The sequence below is a fragment of the Chaetodon auriga genome, chromosome 5, assembly GCF_051107435.1.
Source record: "Chaetodon auriga isolate fChaAug3 chromosome 5, fChaAug3.hap1, whole genome shotgun sequence".
NCBI lineage: Eukaryota > Metazoa > Chordata > Actinopteri > Chaetodontiformes > Chaetodontidae > Chaetodon > Chaetodon auriga.
Window position 1 is genome coordinate 16,552,307 of NC_135078.1, and position 13,747 is coordinate 16,566,053.

Here is a 13,747-nt window from a genome sequence, read left to right on the forward strand (position 1 = left end):
GATTAACATAGACATTCCTCAGGCTCACACACTGTCACATAGAGTCAAACTCATCCGGTGCACAAAGCCCTGGAATCTGTCCTCCCTGCTCTCTCTTCTGCTCTTCATCCCTCCCACTCTCCCACCCAACGCCGTGTCTTTCACTGTCTCGTCTGTTTCCTTTTGCTGCTTCTGCTCTCTCACGCTACTACCCCCCCCCCCCCCCCCGCCCTCGGTTCTCGTGCATATGTTTGTCCCATAGGGTTTGATGCTGATCCAACTGTGGCTTGTTAGCTTGCACTGTGTGCTGTGTTTGTTTGGGAGAAAGATCAGTTGACTTTAACTGCCGTTAGATTATATATATTCATTTTTATGGACTCTGTTCTGAGCTGGATGATAATATTTATCTTCTCTCCATCTAATTATGTTGCGATAAAGTAAAGATATTGCAGCTTGAGGTCAAAATGAATTGGTCACAGTGTAAAATCCTGTATGATTTAGAGCTGCAGTGTTAATATACAAGTCAAGTGTTCTGTAGCTTGTAAGCAAATACAAATAATGCAAAGGAATAAGTATTGAATGGGTAAAGTACTACACGACTAGATTTATAGATGGATTTATAGATGCGTACATGTCAAAGCACAGTGTCTATTTTAAAGTGTAAATATGATTTAGCAGTACGTGCGTGTTTCAGTGTTAGTCAGTCTCTGCACAGCCACATTGCCAACACATGACGCACACACATTAGCTTTCCTCAATAAGAGTTGCTGATTCTCTTGTCTCCACGTGTTTTTATCAGCTGTCACCCAGGCTTCATTTCAGAGGTGACTTCTGACCCAAGATGCCACAGGCCTGTACACATGGCTGACCGAGTCATCCATGCGTGTGTGTGGGTCTCTGTGTTTATGCCCGTGGCTCTGTTAGCGCCCATTTGTATCTGGGGGCTCGAAGGCTCTGCATCGCTTTATTAGTGACGTATGATTAGGTTGAGTACGTGTGTCTGTAGCGTGCACACGGCATCTTCATCTGTACAGCTGGGTTTCAGGGTTACCTGCATGGGACAGGACTTTAAAGAGAGCTCTTACACAAGTATATCTGCACATCTTCTTTATCAGTGCATAAAAGTCAGGGTCGCTGATGTGTTTTTGTTGATGGTTGAATTGCAAAAAAAAAAAAAGGTCACAAACCTGGCTCCAAGTCACAGTATCAGGAGGCCATGCTGTGTGCCACCAGGAGAGCCACCAGGAAGCCCCTCATATCATTTAACGTTCCTCAAATACACAGTTTGTCCTGGTGGAGTCGACCTTGGAGCTCTGCCACGAGGGCTCCCATCATGCTCTTCTTCCTGCGATTCACTGCATTTTCTTTCACTGAGGGAGGCTTTAGTTTGTGCAGCAAAGAGGTTTCACAGTCTCACACACACACACACACACACACACACACACATACACACACACACACAGACTCCACATATGCACATAGTGTACACATTCAAAGTCGCACAGCTTTCCAGGCTTTCTGTGCACCATCTGGTTCCTATGTGTTTGATGTAAAGACACAGTGAATAGTAAAATAGGCAGCATCCATGTTGCACACATGTACATCTGTGGTTTAGTGTGGTATCTGTAGCGTAACTGTTCAACCGAAAAGAAGACATATTGTAGTCGCGCCTCTCTCAGAAGTCTCTCAACTGCAGTTAAGCTTTTTTATTGCAACCAGCAGCTGGTACAAGCCACTCAATTAATGCTATATATTTGAATAAATGTGAAAAAAAGACATGTGCAGAGATATTTTTTAATTATTTCAGGACATCAGGCCCAACATGTGTAAACCTTACTGCACTAATGGGCCATCGAGTAACATGACTACAAAGCTGGTGTGAGTTCGGCTGCTGCAGCACTTTGAGCCGAGCTTGGTTTGGAAAGCAGAGGCCCAAACGAGGCAGTTTACTACAGATTACCTACAGGTATAAAAGGTTGATTCACCCAAATTACAAAAATCGTAGAAGAAAGAAAAGCTGGTCCCATTTTTCGAATAATTTCTTGAACAGCCAAACTCTTGACACCAAGATGGGTTCCCTCACAGATAACCAGTAATGAGCCTGCGTTCAGGCAGTGTTCATCGACACAAACCAGCTCTAAAAAAAAAACTGTTAGATATCAGTCACCATCAGAAAACAGGATCGTCATGGCACACTGCTTCTTTCTCTGTTTCACTTTCTTTTTGTGTGCGTGTCACCATTCATCAGTGACGTCTGACCTGTCTGACTGTTAGCATGTCTTTGTTGTGTGTTTCAGGCCTCTAGTCCCAAGCTGACGACTCACTGCTCAGATATCCAAGAAGTCCGTCGTTGCAACCGGCTGGAGATGCCTGACAACTTCAACACATTTGTTTTAAAGGTACGGACAGGTTTTCAGCTCCGTTGTTGTGTGCACACTCCGCCCGTTGTGTTGTTTACATCCACTCTGCTTACATCTTCAACCCTCAATCCAACATGAAGAGGAAACAGGACAGTCATTGCGTCTTATCAACACTCGCCAAATTGCCTTCATTTAGATTAGGTTTGAACTTACAGGATATTTCACCAACTGTTGAGCTGAAAAGTGGCTGTCATGTATATTTAAAAGCATCTTTGTCTGTGCAGGTTAATCGAGGTAGTCTGATATTTGAGACGGAAAACGACCAGCAGGTCAGCTCCTGGACCACAGAGCTAAAAGAATGTATCAGCAACAGGTGAGAAACTCAAAGATGTCTGTCTTTATATTACCTGAAAGCTCAGTGTTTTACACTCAAACTTGGATTGTCTTTTTCACATTTGATCCAGCTTTTGAGAATTTTGAGCACAAACCAGAGACTGAACTCATATCAAGCCATAAATCGAGGGTTTTTTTCAGCATAATACATCTGAATCTGAGTCCCACTCAAAACTTAGCCATGAAATCAATAATCTAGCTCAACCTGACTAAGCCAGCTGGGCTCCAGACACACACACACACACACACACACACACACACACACACACACAGTGTATGTAACAGGAGCCTGCATCATGCTCATCCATCTCTCCTGATGCTGCTGCTCTTTCCTTGAGATTCTGAGTGGAAATATTTAACACTTGGACTCTGGCTGTTTTTAGTGTTTGTGGGCATGCTGGATGTTTACTCGTGCTGAGGCATGTGTTTGCAAATGCAAACATACCTGCTTGAGGGCTCTACAGACTGGAGCGGACCTGAGCCTTGTTATATTTAGAATATTCCTGGAAATAATCATTCATCAAACTCATCAGCCCACTTAATATTTACACTAAACCTTTGAGAGGCAACACATCTGGTGTGGAGAGTATTCTGTTGGGGCTTGGAGGCGCTGCAATAAATGCAGTTTAAAATTAAACTGAACTCTTTTTCTATAAATTTGCAGAGTTGTGTGGAAGTCCAGGAAGTGTAGATGCTCACTGTGTATGATTTTGCGTGTCACTCCTCCTCTCTTTCCCTTCACTTCCTGTCACCTCTCTACCGTCCTTCGTTAAATAACCACAGCAGTGTTTTATGTGTTTGGTTGTTTCTTAAAAGGAGATGCAGCACATGCTAAGTTTAGTATTTGGAGCATTTCTCTCTATGAAGTAATATTTGTTGTGATACTCAACACTTTAATACAAAACAGAGGAATACAGTATAGTATCTTTATCAGCAGACGTTAAGATTGCACCCAAAAAAGCTTTTATAAGTTTGACCTCATGTTTCAGAGCATACATTTCTGTGTGTGTGTGTGTGTGTGTGTGTGTGTGTGTGTGTGTGTGTGTGTGTGTGTGTGTGCGTGCATGTGTGCTGCTCTGTGAAAGGAAGTGTGGGGGAGGTCTGACACTCGGGAGAATCTCAGGACCTTTCTCATTTCTGCAGATGTGTGGAATGCACTTATTCATACACACACACACACACACACACACACACACACACACAGCGTTGGTAGTCAGCAGTACAGTGAACACTCATCAAGTGTGGAAGTGAGGTCAGAGTTCACTCTTGAATTCAGTGTTTATTCAGATGCGTCACAAACCTCTGACCTGTCTGCCTACATCATAAGTATTGTATCATTATTGTGCGTATACATTCTATTTTTATCAAAACATTTCAGAACATGTGGAGGCGTTCATTAAAGTGCATGCGCTAATATTTTTGGTTTTAAGAGTGTGCGTGTGTGTATGTGCATGCACGACCAACACAGACTTTTGAGACCTAGCTAGCTACTCTGCATGGATCTGACGTCGGTTGCTTTGCAATGTTACCTGATCAAGTCATTTGCAGTTTACCTGTAAATCTACATGAATTAGCTGGCTTTACGCACTCAGAACAGTATTTTGCTAACATTAGCCAGCCAAATAACATAATAAATCTCACATGCTTTGCAGTAATGTTAGATTTGACTTTGGACTGTGTGTTGGACTCTGTGTTGTGGTGCGTGCTGGTCATTTGTTGATGTTAGTGGACTCCATTTCTAAGCTAATATCTTGTGTTGCACAGTGTTGGTGCATAGGGGAGCAGAAGAGAGGCAAGGCACTCAGGAGTGCACATAAATGTTGCACACAGATACATGCAAATACATATAGACTGCTTCCTATTCTTACCTATAAAACCTGTATCTCCATATCTGAACTATAAACATTATTACATACCCGTTGTTAACCTTTACTAATTCTGCTTCAAGCTATGTGCATGTCAGACAGTTTAAGGCTTTGTTCAGATCAACTTAACCCCGCATGAAAAAACACAGCCCCCTCATTCATCTGAATGGAGCCAGTCTGACACAGTGGGGGCGCCAGTACAGGGGCCACTGACAAAAAAAAAACAAAAAAAAAAAAAAAAACTCAGGGCTGTCTGGCAGAAAAGTTTAACCAGATTCAACATCATCCAGCAAGGCCAGTCACATACATAGAAGCGAACAGTCCTTGTGCATCACTTTGTAATGTGAAGGCCATATTTCTACTGTTTATGTTGCAAAAGATGAAATAGTCATAAATCCTATCAGAGTATAACAAACTGTCTGGCAGTGTTTTTGATCTGATAAGCCTTTAAGCACATTAATCTGTTCCTCCAGCTGGACCTCTGGATTGTATTTAATGTCCCATCGCTACCTTACACACCCCCACCAACACAGCCCTGTTTTTGGTCTGAATGCCTGCTAACATCATGTGAAACTCATCGCCCCCATGCACACCTTTGAGTAGGGGGACTGCATTCAACAGATTTTGTAACTTTCTGGAACAACAATCGGCCAATCATGACCACGTTACACAGCAATTTTCCAGGTGGGCAGGGAGTGAGTGTACAGCCAAAGGCCACACCGCGAATGCCTTTCGAGGAAAGAGTTTTACATGTCACGGTATGAAAAGTGCATGACTAAATAATGAAATGAGTGATGGCTGAATTCCATTCAGCTGTTTTCAGTTTCAGGGTGCTGGTGTTGTCTATGCTGGCTCACTGTCACGGCTCACTGGGACACCTGAACATAACAGAGCCATCGTTAATGCTCTTAGTTGCACCTGTGCTTTTCCTATTATGACAAGTCAGAAAGTCTGCTGTTCTGAACAAGTATAAACACTTTTTCCTTTAGATGTGGTCGGATGTGGTAGGTGTAGTTTGTTTCAAGCATACTGAGCCCTAAACGCTTGCAGCTTGTACTTGAAGTAATGCTTATTGGCCGAAATGTACACACAAATCTACTCTGCAAAATGTCCTCACTTTGCTAGAGTAAAACATGAAGTCATTCTCACATAGATAGAAGAACACACACACACACACACACACACACACACACACACAAACGCTGAGGAGAAAGGAGACTTGTCTTCCTGTTATTCAGAGCGCTGCAAACTCAAGTCAGCACTTTTGCAGGATTTGCTCTGGCTTCCCTCTTTAACCTTCCCGTTCTCATCTGTGTATGTACACACACATACGCTCTGTGTGTCTTGTGTTTGTGTGTGTGTGTGTGTGTGTGTGTTTGTGTGTGTGTGTGTGTGTGTGTGTGTGTGTGTGTGTGGGAGCAGTGAAAGAGAAGAACAGTAAGTCTTAGTTGAGATCTGAACTGGTGAACTGGACTCACTTCCTGTCTGTGCTCGGTGTCTTTGTGTTCCTTCAGCCTGCTGTTTCCTCCATGTTCGCTAGACTCACCACACCAACATGCACACGCACACACACACACACACCTCTCTGTGTTGCTCTCCCCCGTGCTTGTGATATGTACCATGTTAACGTCAATAAATCAGCAACACATTCTGATTTTCCACCACAAGCAGAGATGAAGCTTCCTTTTAAAACAGATGGTGAAACACAAATGAAATAATCAGGAAATTGACCTGTTTTCCCCCTCAGGTGGTCCACAATGAGATTAACATGCATGTGTTGAAGAGTGTGTAATCTGAATCTGCTCTTGTCCTTCAGGTCAGGCAGTGTGGATCTGGAGCCCCTCCCCTCACCAGCTGACAGCTCTGCTCCAGCCAATCACAGAGCGAGCTTGGAGTTGGGGAGTCAAAGTAAGTGGTGGAATGAGGGGTCATAAAGTGGTTTAGAGCATCTGGATTAACTGTTTCACAACACGTGGACTCTCTACTTCTATCCCACTTGAACTGTGTTGTAGTGATGTTGCTGTGTGGGAACACTGTTGGCATTATCATAACCAACAGAAACGACGGCCAAACCTATGAAAATAAACTGGAACTAAAAGTAGTATTAGTTGAGTTTGTCACTGGAAGCAACACCTTTCACGTTATATGCAGTAATTTAATCCATCACCCATATAAACATATTGATACGCCCACCTTTATGAAAATATTACATTTAAATAATATTAAATGAAACTATTTTGTTTCTCTGTCCATCCGTCCAGGCCCCGTCACCCATGCCCTGCCAGAGCAGGTTATCCAGAAGACTGATCACTTCCTGTTCTCCTACCCCTGGTTCCACGGGCCCATCTCCCGCGTTAAGGCAGCCTACCTGGTCCAGAGCTCTGGACCGGAGGGACACGGAGTGTTTCTGGTCCGACAAAGTGAGACACGCAGAGGAGACTACGTCCTCACGTTTAACTACCAGGGAAAAGCGAAGGTACGTCTCACAGTGTCTGACTGAGGGCTCGTTCACACTCATTTCACACATTTTAGCTTACATCCGTTCACCAAAAAAAACATAGTTATATGAATGAATGCTTTGTCCAAACCCACATCGTTCTTCTTTTCGCCTGCGTTTGTCAAACTGATACCAACCTCATTTCCTGACAATTGTGGTTAACGCTTCCATAAATGACTGAGCACCAGCTTATGGGAAAGACCATAAATGTGTGAAAACTGACCACGGGGGTAAAGAAACGGAGGGGGCACGAATCAGCTCTGGCTGGGACTCAAACAGTGTGAAAATTTTCCTTTTCGTGATGCGTTTCTGTCCTCACGCCTCTGTCTCTCTGCCTCTGCAGCACCTGCGCCTCTCTCTAACAGAGTGGGGTCAGTGCCGGGTACAACACCTGCGATTCCCCTCTGTTATGGACATGCTCAGTCACTTCCGCCTCTTCCCCATCCCGCTGGAGTGTGGAGCCGCCGGTGCCGTCACACTGTCCAGCTTCGTAGTGGCGGGCTCCAGCCCTCCGTCACAGGGTGAGACTCCACCGTTCCATCTCTCAGTTATATCTCTTTGCCCAGCCAGGGGGTTGAGACCCCTCCACTAGGTGTTTTCTGACTTTTCTCTAATTCTTGTTTTTCCTTGTGAAAAACATTCTAAAAGAAATAACATAATAAAAAAACAAGATTGAGAATTATCCTTTAGTAATAACATGTCGTTGTGTGAGCAGGTGTGCAGCAGAAACAACAAGGCAGTTGTAGTTTTTGCTTGATGTGGTCACCAGACCTCTTAATTTCCTCTTTTTTCCTCAGGTCAGCTCTCAGGCGCTCTTCTCGTCCCTTTCTCCCTCCATCGGTGGAGCTCTGAGCCCAGCTTGGCTCACTGCAGCCTGGCTCGCAGCTCCAGTCATCCCCCTCCCTGCTGCTCCACCAGCACCGGCACCACCTCCAGTGCAAGTACTGTTTCCCAGCCAGGGAACCAACCGTTCACTCGCACCAACCCTGTCCCTGACCCTCCTCCGTCGGTCCCCGCTCCTCTGCGCCGGAGTGAATCGGTGGGGAGGAGACCCCTGCTGCGCCACCCCAACCCCCACATCCCTCAGCGGGACTCAGACTACGAGCTGGAGCCCGAGCGAGGTCGCAAGCGGGCGATAGACAACCAGTACATGTTGCTCTGACCTGATGAGTCAAACACCTCCATCACCTCCGACAGATCACTCATCATACGGACACATTTTATTACTGCAACCCACCTTCATGTGGGTATGTGACTCTCAGAGAGCGCATGATGCTAACGTGATTATAGCAGACTCATGAACTTGAGCGAGCAAGACTGTCTGCTGAATGCGCAGCTGTGTGTATGTCAAAACATACTCACACACACACATACACACTCACCATGTCTGTGCTGGGAGTGTGTTTACCAGTGTCAGACCCTCACAACCTCCACCCCGAGTGTACACAGTGAATGTATTTTTGGGAATTTTATAAGAGTGTTGACCATGATGATTATTATCGTTTTATTGGTTCTGTGTTAGAGAGGGAGAGCCACGTCTGTAGCTGTCCTCGAGCCCGGGAAGAAAAAAGTTTGAAATGTTTCTGTTATCGTGAATTCATGGAGCTGCACTTGATTTAACTTCTTTGGCACTTAACCTGATCTAATGGGAAGGCAAAGCTTGTGAAGTTGGTTAAATCAAGTGCTCCTCTAAAATATTTAAAAGACATTTTAATCCTCACACACGAGATTCATGTGGAGCACACTCCCACCTTTTTATACAAACACAAACGAAAAGGCACTCTGTTTTGGAGTGTCTACACTCTGTCAGATATTCCTCCTCTTCCGCTTAATTATATATTTAAGTGCACAATGCTTTTAGTGCACTGTGGAAACAATGTGTATTTTTTCTATACACAGATTCTTTTGTAGAAAAATACAAAAAAAAAAATAAAAAGGGGAAAACTTTGTTAAAGTGAGCAGGGAAGCTGATGAGCTTCCACCTCCGTCAAACCTTCACTGAGGCAAATACAGAGAACCACAGAAATGATTCTAGATCAGCTTTAATCAGCACAAAAGCAGTGGGGACTTGTTGCCGTTTGTGGCGTGTGTGTCTGGATGTGTCTGTTCATGGCGTATTTGAGATGACTGAAAGCGTAGTCCGTCAGCGTGATTGTGCTGACCTCGGTCTGGTGCTGCGCTCGCCCCCGAGTCTGAAACTCACTGCTAGACTTTCCAAAAGTGTCTTTGTAGTGTCACATGTTACATTTCAAACCAAAGGCGTTACGTGCACAAAGTTGACTTTCACGTGAGCACAAAGTGTTACAGAGATAATTTCTGCCACAAAATCGAAGAAAACAGAGTGATAAGAGTCACAGTATTTTAGATATTTTTGCCATCCTGCAGCCATGAACAGAAAGAGGATGGAAATTTCCATGTTTTGTCCTGATGGCAACACAATCCAATATACATAAAATGTATTTTGTGGCATAATACGTTTTCCACACGTACTCAACACATTACTAAGACACATAAAAACTGTCTAATGTGTGTCTCACATGGTTTTTGCAGGAGAAAAGTATAATCCTTAAAATGGCACTTAATCCTCCCTCATTAAAAAGTCCCTGAATATATGAATATGCATACATTTTTCATTTCACAAGTTTGACTGCTAATTATACTAATTCCACTCCATTTTCACTGACTTTGTGGCTTAAAAAGTATTCTGTGTCACCAAAATGAGACGTGGTACACCAAAGGCAGAAATAGGTGCCCGAGAGAAACATAAACTTGAGTTAAAGGCTTCACTCCAAAGAGCGTGAGAGGAGGAAACACTCTGTGTACAGACCAAAACAAAGAAGAATTGAATCTGAGTCCGGTATTCGACACATCCTGAAATGATTTGCCTCAGTGTGTCTGTGTGTGGATTCTCAACAAACGTGAGGGTCAGCGCTGGAAACTTCAATCCAGGTTTAAAACATGCAAAACCTTTTTCAAATCAGTTTTTGTCGTGGTTTGATAATCTGGCATTAAACCTTTAAAGGGCTCCCAAATGTAGACGGTGATGCGATGCAGCTCCTGAAAGACAGAAGTGCCTCTGTAGATATTAGCATTTATTTTCTTACAGCTTCTTAGGCATTGATTCTGGGAGTAGCATCATGTCCGACTTTTTACACTCAGCATTAAATATTTTTCATGGTATTTTCTGTACAACTTCACCACACCAGCTAATAGAAAAACCAAGGTAGGACTGTGAAAATAATCTATTTTTACAGTATATTCCATTTTTTAGTAGAACTTCCATGTTTAACTGAGAGGTTTGGTTTGCTTTGAAAGTGTCCAGATGTGCCATGAGATATTAACACACCAGTAATCTGGTCTTTGCCGTCGAGCTTCACATTTCTGTGCCCTTTAACTGGATTTTATGACCAATCAATAATTTGAGGTGCCTTCTGAGTTTGTCTTCACACCTTTAAAGACTTAAACCACCAGTTTAAAGCTGCACGAACAGATGTACATCGCTCAACTCAGGTGGAAATTGTATTGTCAGTAGCAGATATGACATTTGTATTGGAGGTCGTATAAAGGAATACATCCAAAAATGAAGCCTTTACCAAAGTAAGCAAAACAACTGGTTTGTTGGTGGTGTTTCATATTGTCCACCACTGGGTCTCACTTTCATTAGAAGCATCTGAAGAGCTGATTTGTATCGCAAAGCCATCCAAACCTTATTGTGTTTCCGTCTTGATCAGCCTGTGGTCACACCAGATTTGTTTCAGTTACGGTCCGACTTGCAAGGCTCGTCTTTCCTTACAGAAAACACCAAATATCTCATCAGCAGTGACCAGTCATTATCCAAAAATCAGTAGTTTTGGCACACACCAAAGATGAAATGTCCAACTTTCTGTAATTTAGTTTCAATAACTGAAGCTTCACTTGCATTAGCAGCGGGATGCCTTTGGGGAATAGTGTGCTGGGGTGTGTCTGTTTGTCTTCTAACCTTGCTTTAACACTAACTTTAGCAGTTGATTAAGATTTACCTTCAGTAAGCCTATGCTTCATGTATGGTTTCAACTTGATCCGGTCTGTCTGCCCTCTTTATCATTGCAGTAGAGAAATGCATGAATGCCTCAATCAAGACTGACATCTTTTAAGTGTTTATAAGGGGAACAAAAACAAGGATGTTTTTGGCAAAAGTACGGTTGGTCTTCCTGCCTTAATGTGCCCAAGTCTAAACAAATCCCTCGTCATCTCTGTGTTTCATTTCTGCTAAAAGACAGCAACGGTAACAAAAACTATTTTGACTATCAGTGCCCTCTCTTTGCTGGTTTTTAACTTGTTTATGTTTTTCCATAGGGAGAATCACTGTGCCTTTGCCAGAAAGCTACTGTTGCTTTTCCCCTTTTCAAAAGCTCAGGGTGTGATGTGGTGCACAACTTGTGTCGTGCAATATCTGAGAGATGCACAGTGCTTCACACCTTTCTATGTATGGGGGGGGGGGGGCTTCTAGATGGATGAATTAATTGAGAACTCGATGTTTGCACCTGCTAGTAGACTGAAGAAAAAATGTTAAACAAATGCCAAAGTTCCCAGAAAAAAATGCTTTATTTAAAACCAGGGCTACCACTTTTTTCTTTTGTTTTATGCCTTTTGTTTCATGGTTCACTCAAATTTGTCTGCTAGAACTGAGTTAACGCTTAATAAAGTCCCCATGTACCTCAGGTGTCTTCAATGCTTAACATCTGCTCCAGCATCACCTTTAGTCTCCCCTGTTTGTTTGTTATAAAATGTCCAGTTGATGAATGTAATGTGTTCTCGATACTGTTCATTGTTTGTTAACTTAGCACTGTAAACATTCCAGATCAACCCAACATCCCTTCAACAGCCAATGAAAACCACCATTGCTTCTAAAATCTGTCATTGTGTTTGCATCCCTATCAGTAATAAGCATCTAAATTATATTAAATATATATCAACTGTATATTTGACTTTTTGTAAAATAAACCTAACCAAAAAAAAAACAAAAAAAAAAACCCTTGCATGTTCAGTCTGTGATTATTTTGTCTATGCTATGCAAAAGAAATGTAGGCCACCACTGGAAAGTTAAAGGACAGCATCCCAAGCTGAGATACAGGTATCTGTTGAATTTCTGAGTCACATGCATGAGCTGTGCTACTCCTAGGTTAAATATGATGCTAGCTAAAGCTGTAAGCCAGTCATTTCAGCCTCGCATTAAGATTAGAATGTTAGCTAAGCTAACAACCGGTTCATTTTAGCTTCACTTAGCATAAGAACTAGAAAGGGAGCTACAACTGACAGTTAGCTTAGCCTCGCATTAAGATTGAAAGATAGCAAAGCTAACAGCCAGTTAATCCTATCTTCATTTGACATAAGGACTAGAAAGGTAGCTACAACTAAGTTATCTTAGCCTCGCATTAAAATTAGGAAGCTAGCTAAACTAACAGCCAGCTAATCTTGCTTCATTTAGCATAAGGACTAGAAAGGTAGCTACAGCTAACAGTTATCTTAGCCTCACATTAAAATTAGGAAGCTAGCTAAACTAAGAGCCAGCTAATCTTGCTTCATTTCGCACAAGGACTAGAAAGGTAGCTACAGCTAACAGTTATCTTAGCCTCGCATTAAAATTAGGAAGCTAACTAAACTAAAAGCCAGCTAATCTTGCTTCATTTAGCATAAGGACTAGAAAGGTAGCTACAGCTAACAGTTAGCTTAGCTTCACGTAAAGACTTGAGACGGCTTGCTGGCTCTGTCTGAAGGTAACGCAATCAGTCGACAAAGACTTCTGAAGCTGCCTGATCAACACGATGTATCTCCTTTGTTTCAGTCGTACAAAAACCGAAGTGTAAAAACACCGCGCTGCAGTGTCCTGTGGGCCACAGGGTGTCATGTGCAGGACTATTTCGTATTTTGTACAGCTAAACAGGGATTCCCCCTGACTGTCACTCTACCGGCATCATACTTCATCACATACTTCATTTTGATGGCACCGTACCTTTTTTCAACATCAACGGCGACGGTCTTCAGCCAATTGAGTTGGCTCAGGTGTCATCACGTGATCTTGGCGCCATAAGTGGATGATGAGTGCGGTGAGACGCAGCCAAAAGCTCGCGGAAAACGTGGTTTAAGTGCCTTTTTAGCAAAGTTTATTTTGCCACACAACCACTATTTAAGCATAAGACTATTGTGACAGTCCTATTTTCCCCAAAATGTTAGTTTACCAGAAGTCTAAGGCTGCAACTACAGACTGTTGATTGAGCAATTCCCAGTGAACTATTTGGTCTGGAAAACTTCAGAAAATAGTGAAAATGGTCATCACAATGTCCCGCAGCTCAATGCATGATTCAACCAACCAGTTCATAACAGAAGACGAAGAAAAGACACAAATACTGCTGCACTTCTGGTTGAATCAGATCAGTTTTCTGTGCAACTGATCAGTTTTGTTTCAGCTGCAGAACAAACCAAGACAAACTTGGATTGGAGTCAGACTTCTCAACCCTGTCTTTAGCTTTCTGCTCCAATTCCACCACAATCTTTAAAAACTGGTCACACACACACACACATATTCCCCTACACAGCTGGACACTGTAGCTTTTAGCCAGCAGGAATAAATCTTGCATTTGTTGGTGTGCTCTACACCTTTCTGCTGTTCTACT

At 42.9% G+C, this 13,747-nt stretch overlaps 1 protein-coding gene across 5 annotated transcripts in view; it reads left to right on the forward strand.

Moving 5' to 3' along the window:
- Window positions 1–12,078, forward strand: part of sh2b3 (SH2B adaptor protein 3) — a 49,863-nt gene extending 37,785 nt beyond the window's left edge. For all 5 annotated transcript variants that reach the window (XM_076731534.1, XM_076731535.1, XM_076731536.1 and 2 more), the window contains exons 3-8: window positions 2,277–2,378; window positions 2,624–2,712; window positions 6,414–6,505; window positions 6,859–7,073; window positions 7,438–7,615; window positions 7,892–12,078. In XM_076731534.1, coding sequence (XP_076587649.1) covers window positions 2,277–2,378; window positions 2,624–2,712; window positions 6,414–6,505; window positions 6,859–7,073; window positions 7,438–7,615; window positions 7,892–8,256 — 1,041 coding nt within the window. In that variant the 3' untranslated portion in view covers window positions 8,257–12,078. The remainder of the gene's footprint in view (window positions 1–2,276; window positions 2,379–2,623; window positions 2,713–6,413; window positions 6,506–6,858; window positions 7,074–7,437; window positions 7,616–7,891) is intronic.
- Window positions 12,079–13,747: the final 1,669 nt, after the last annotated feature.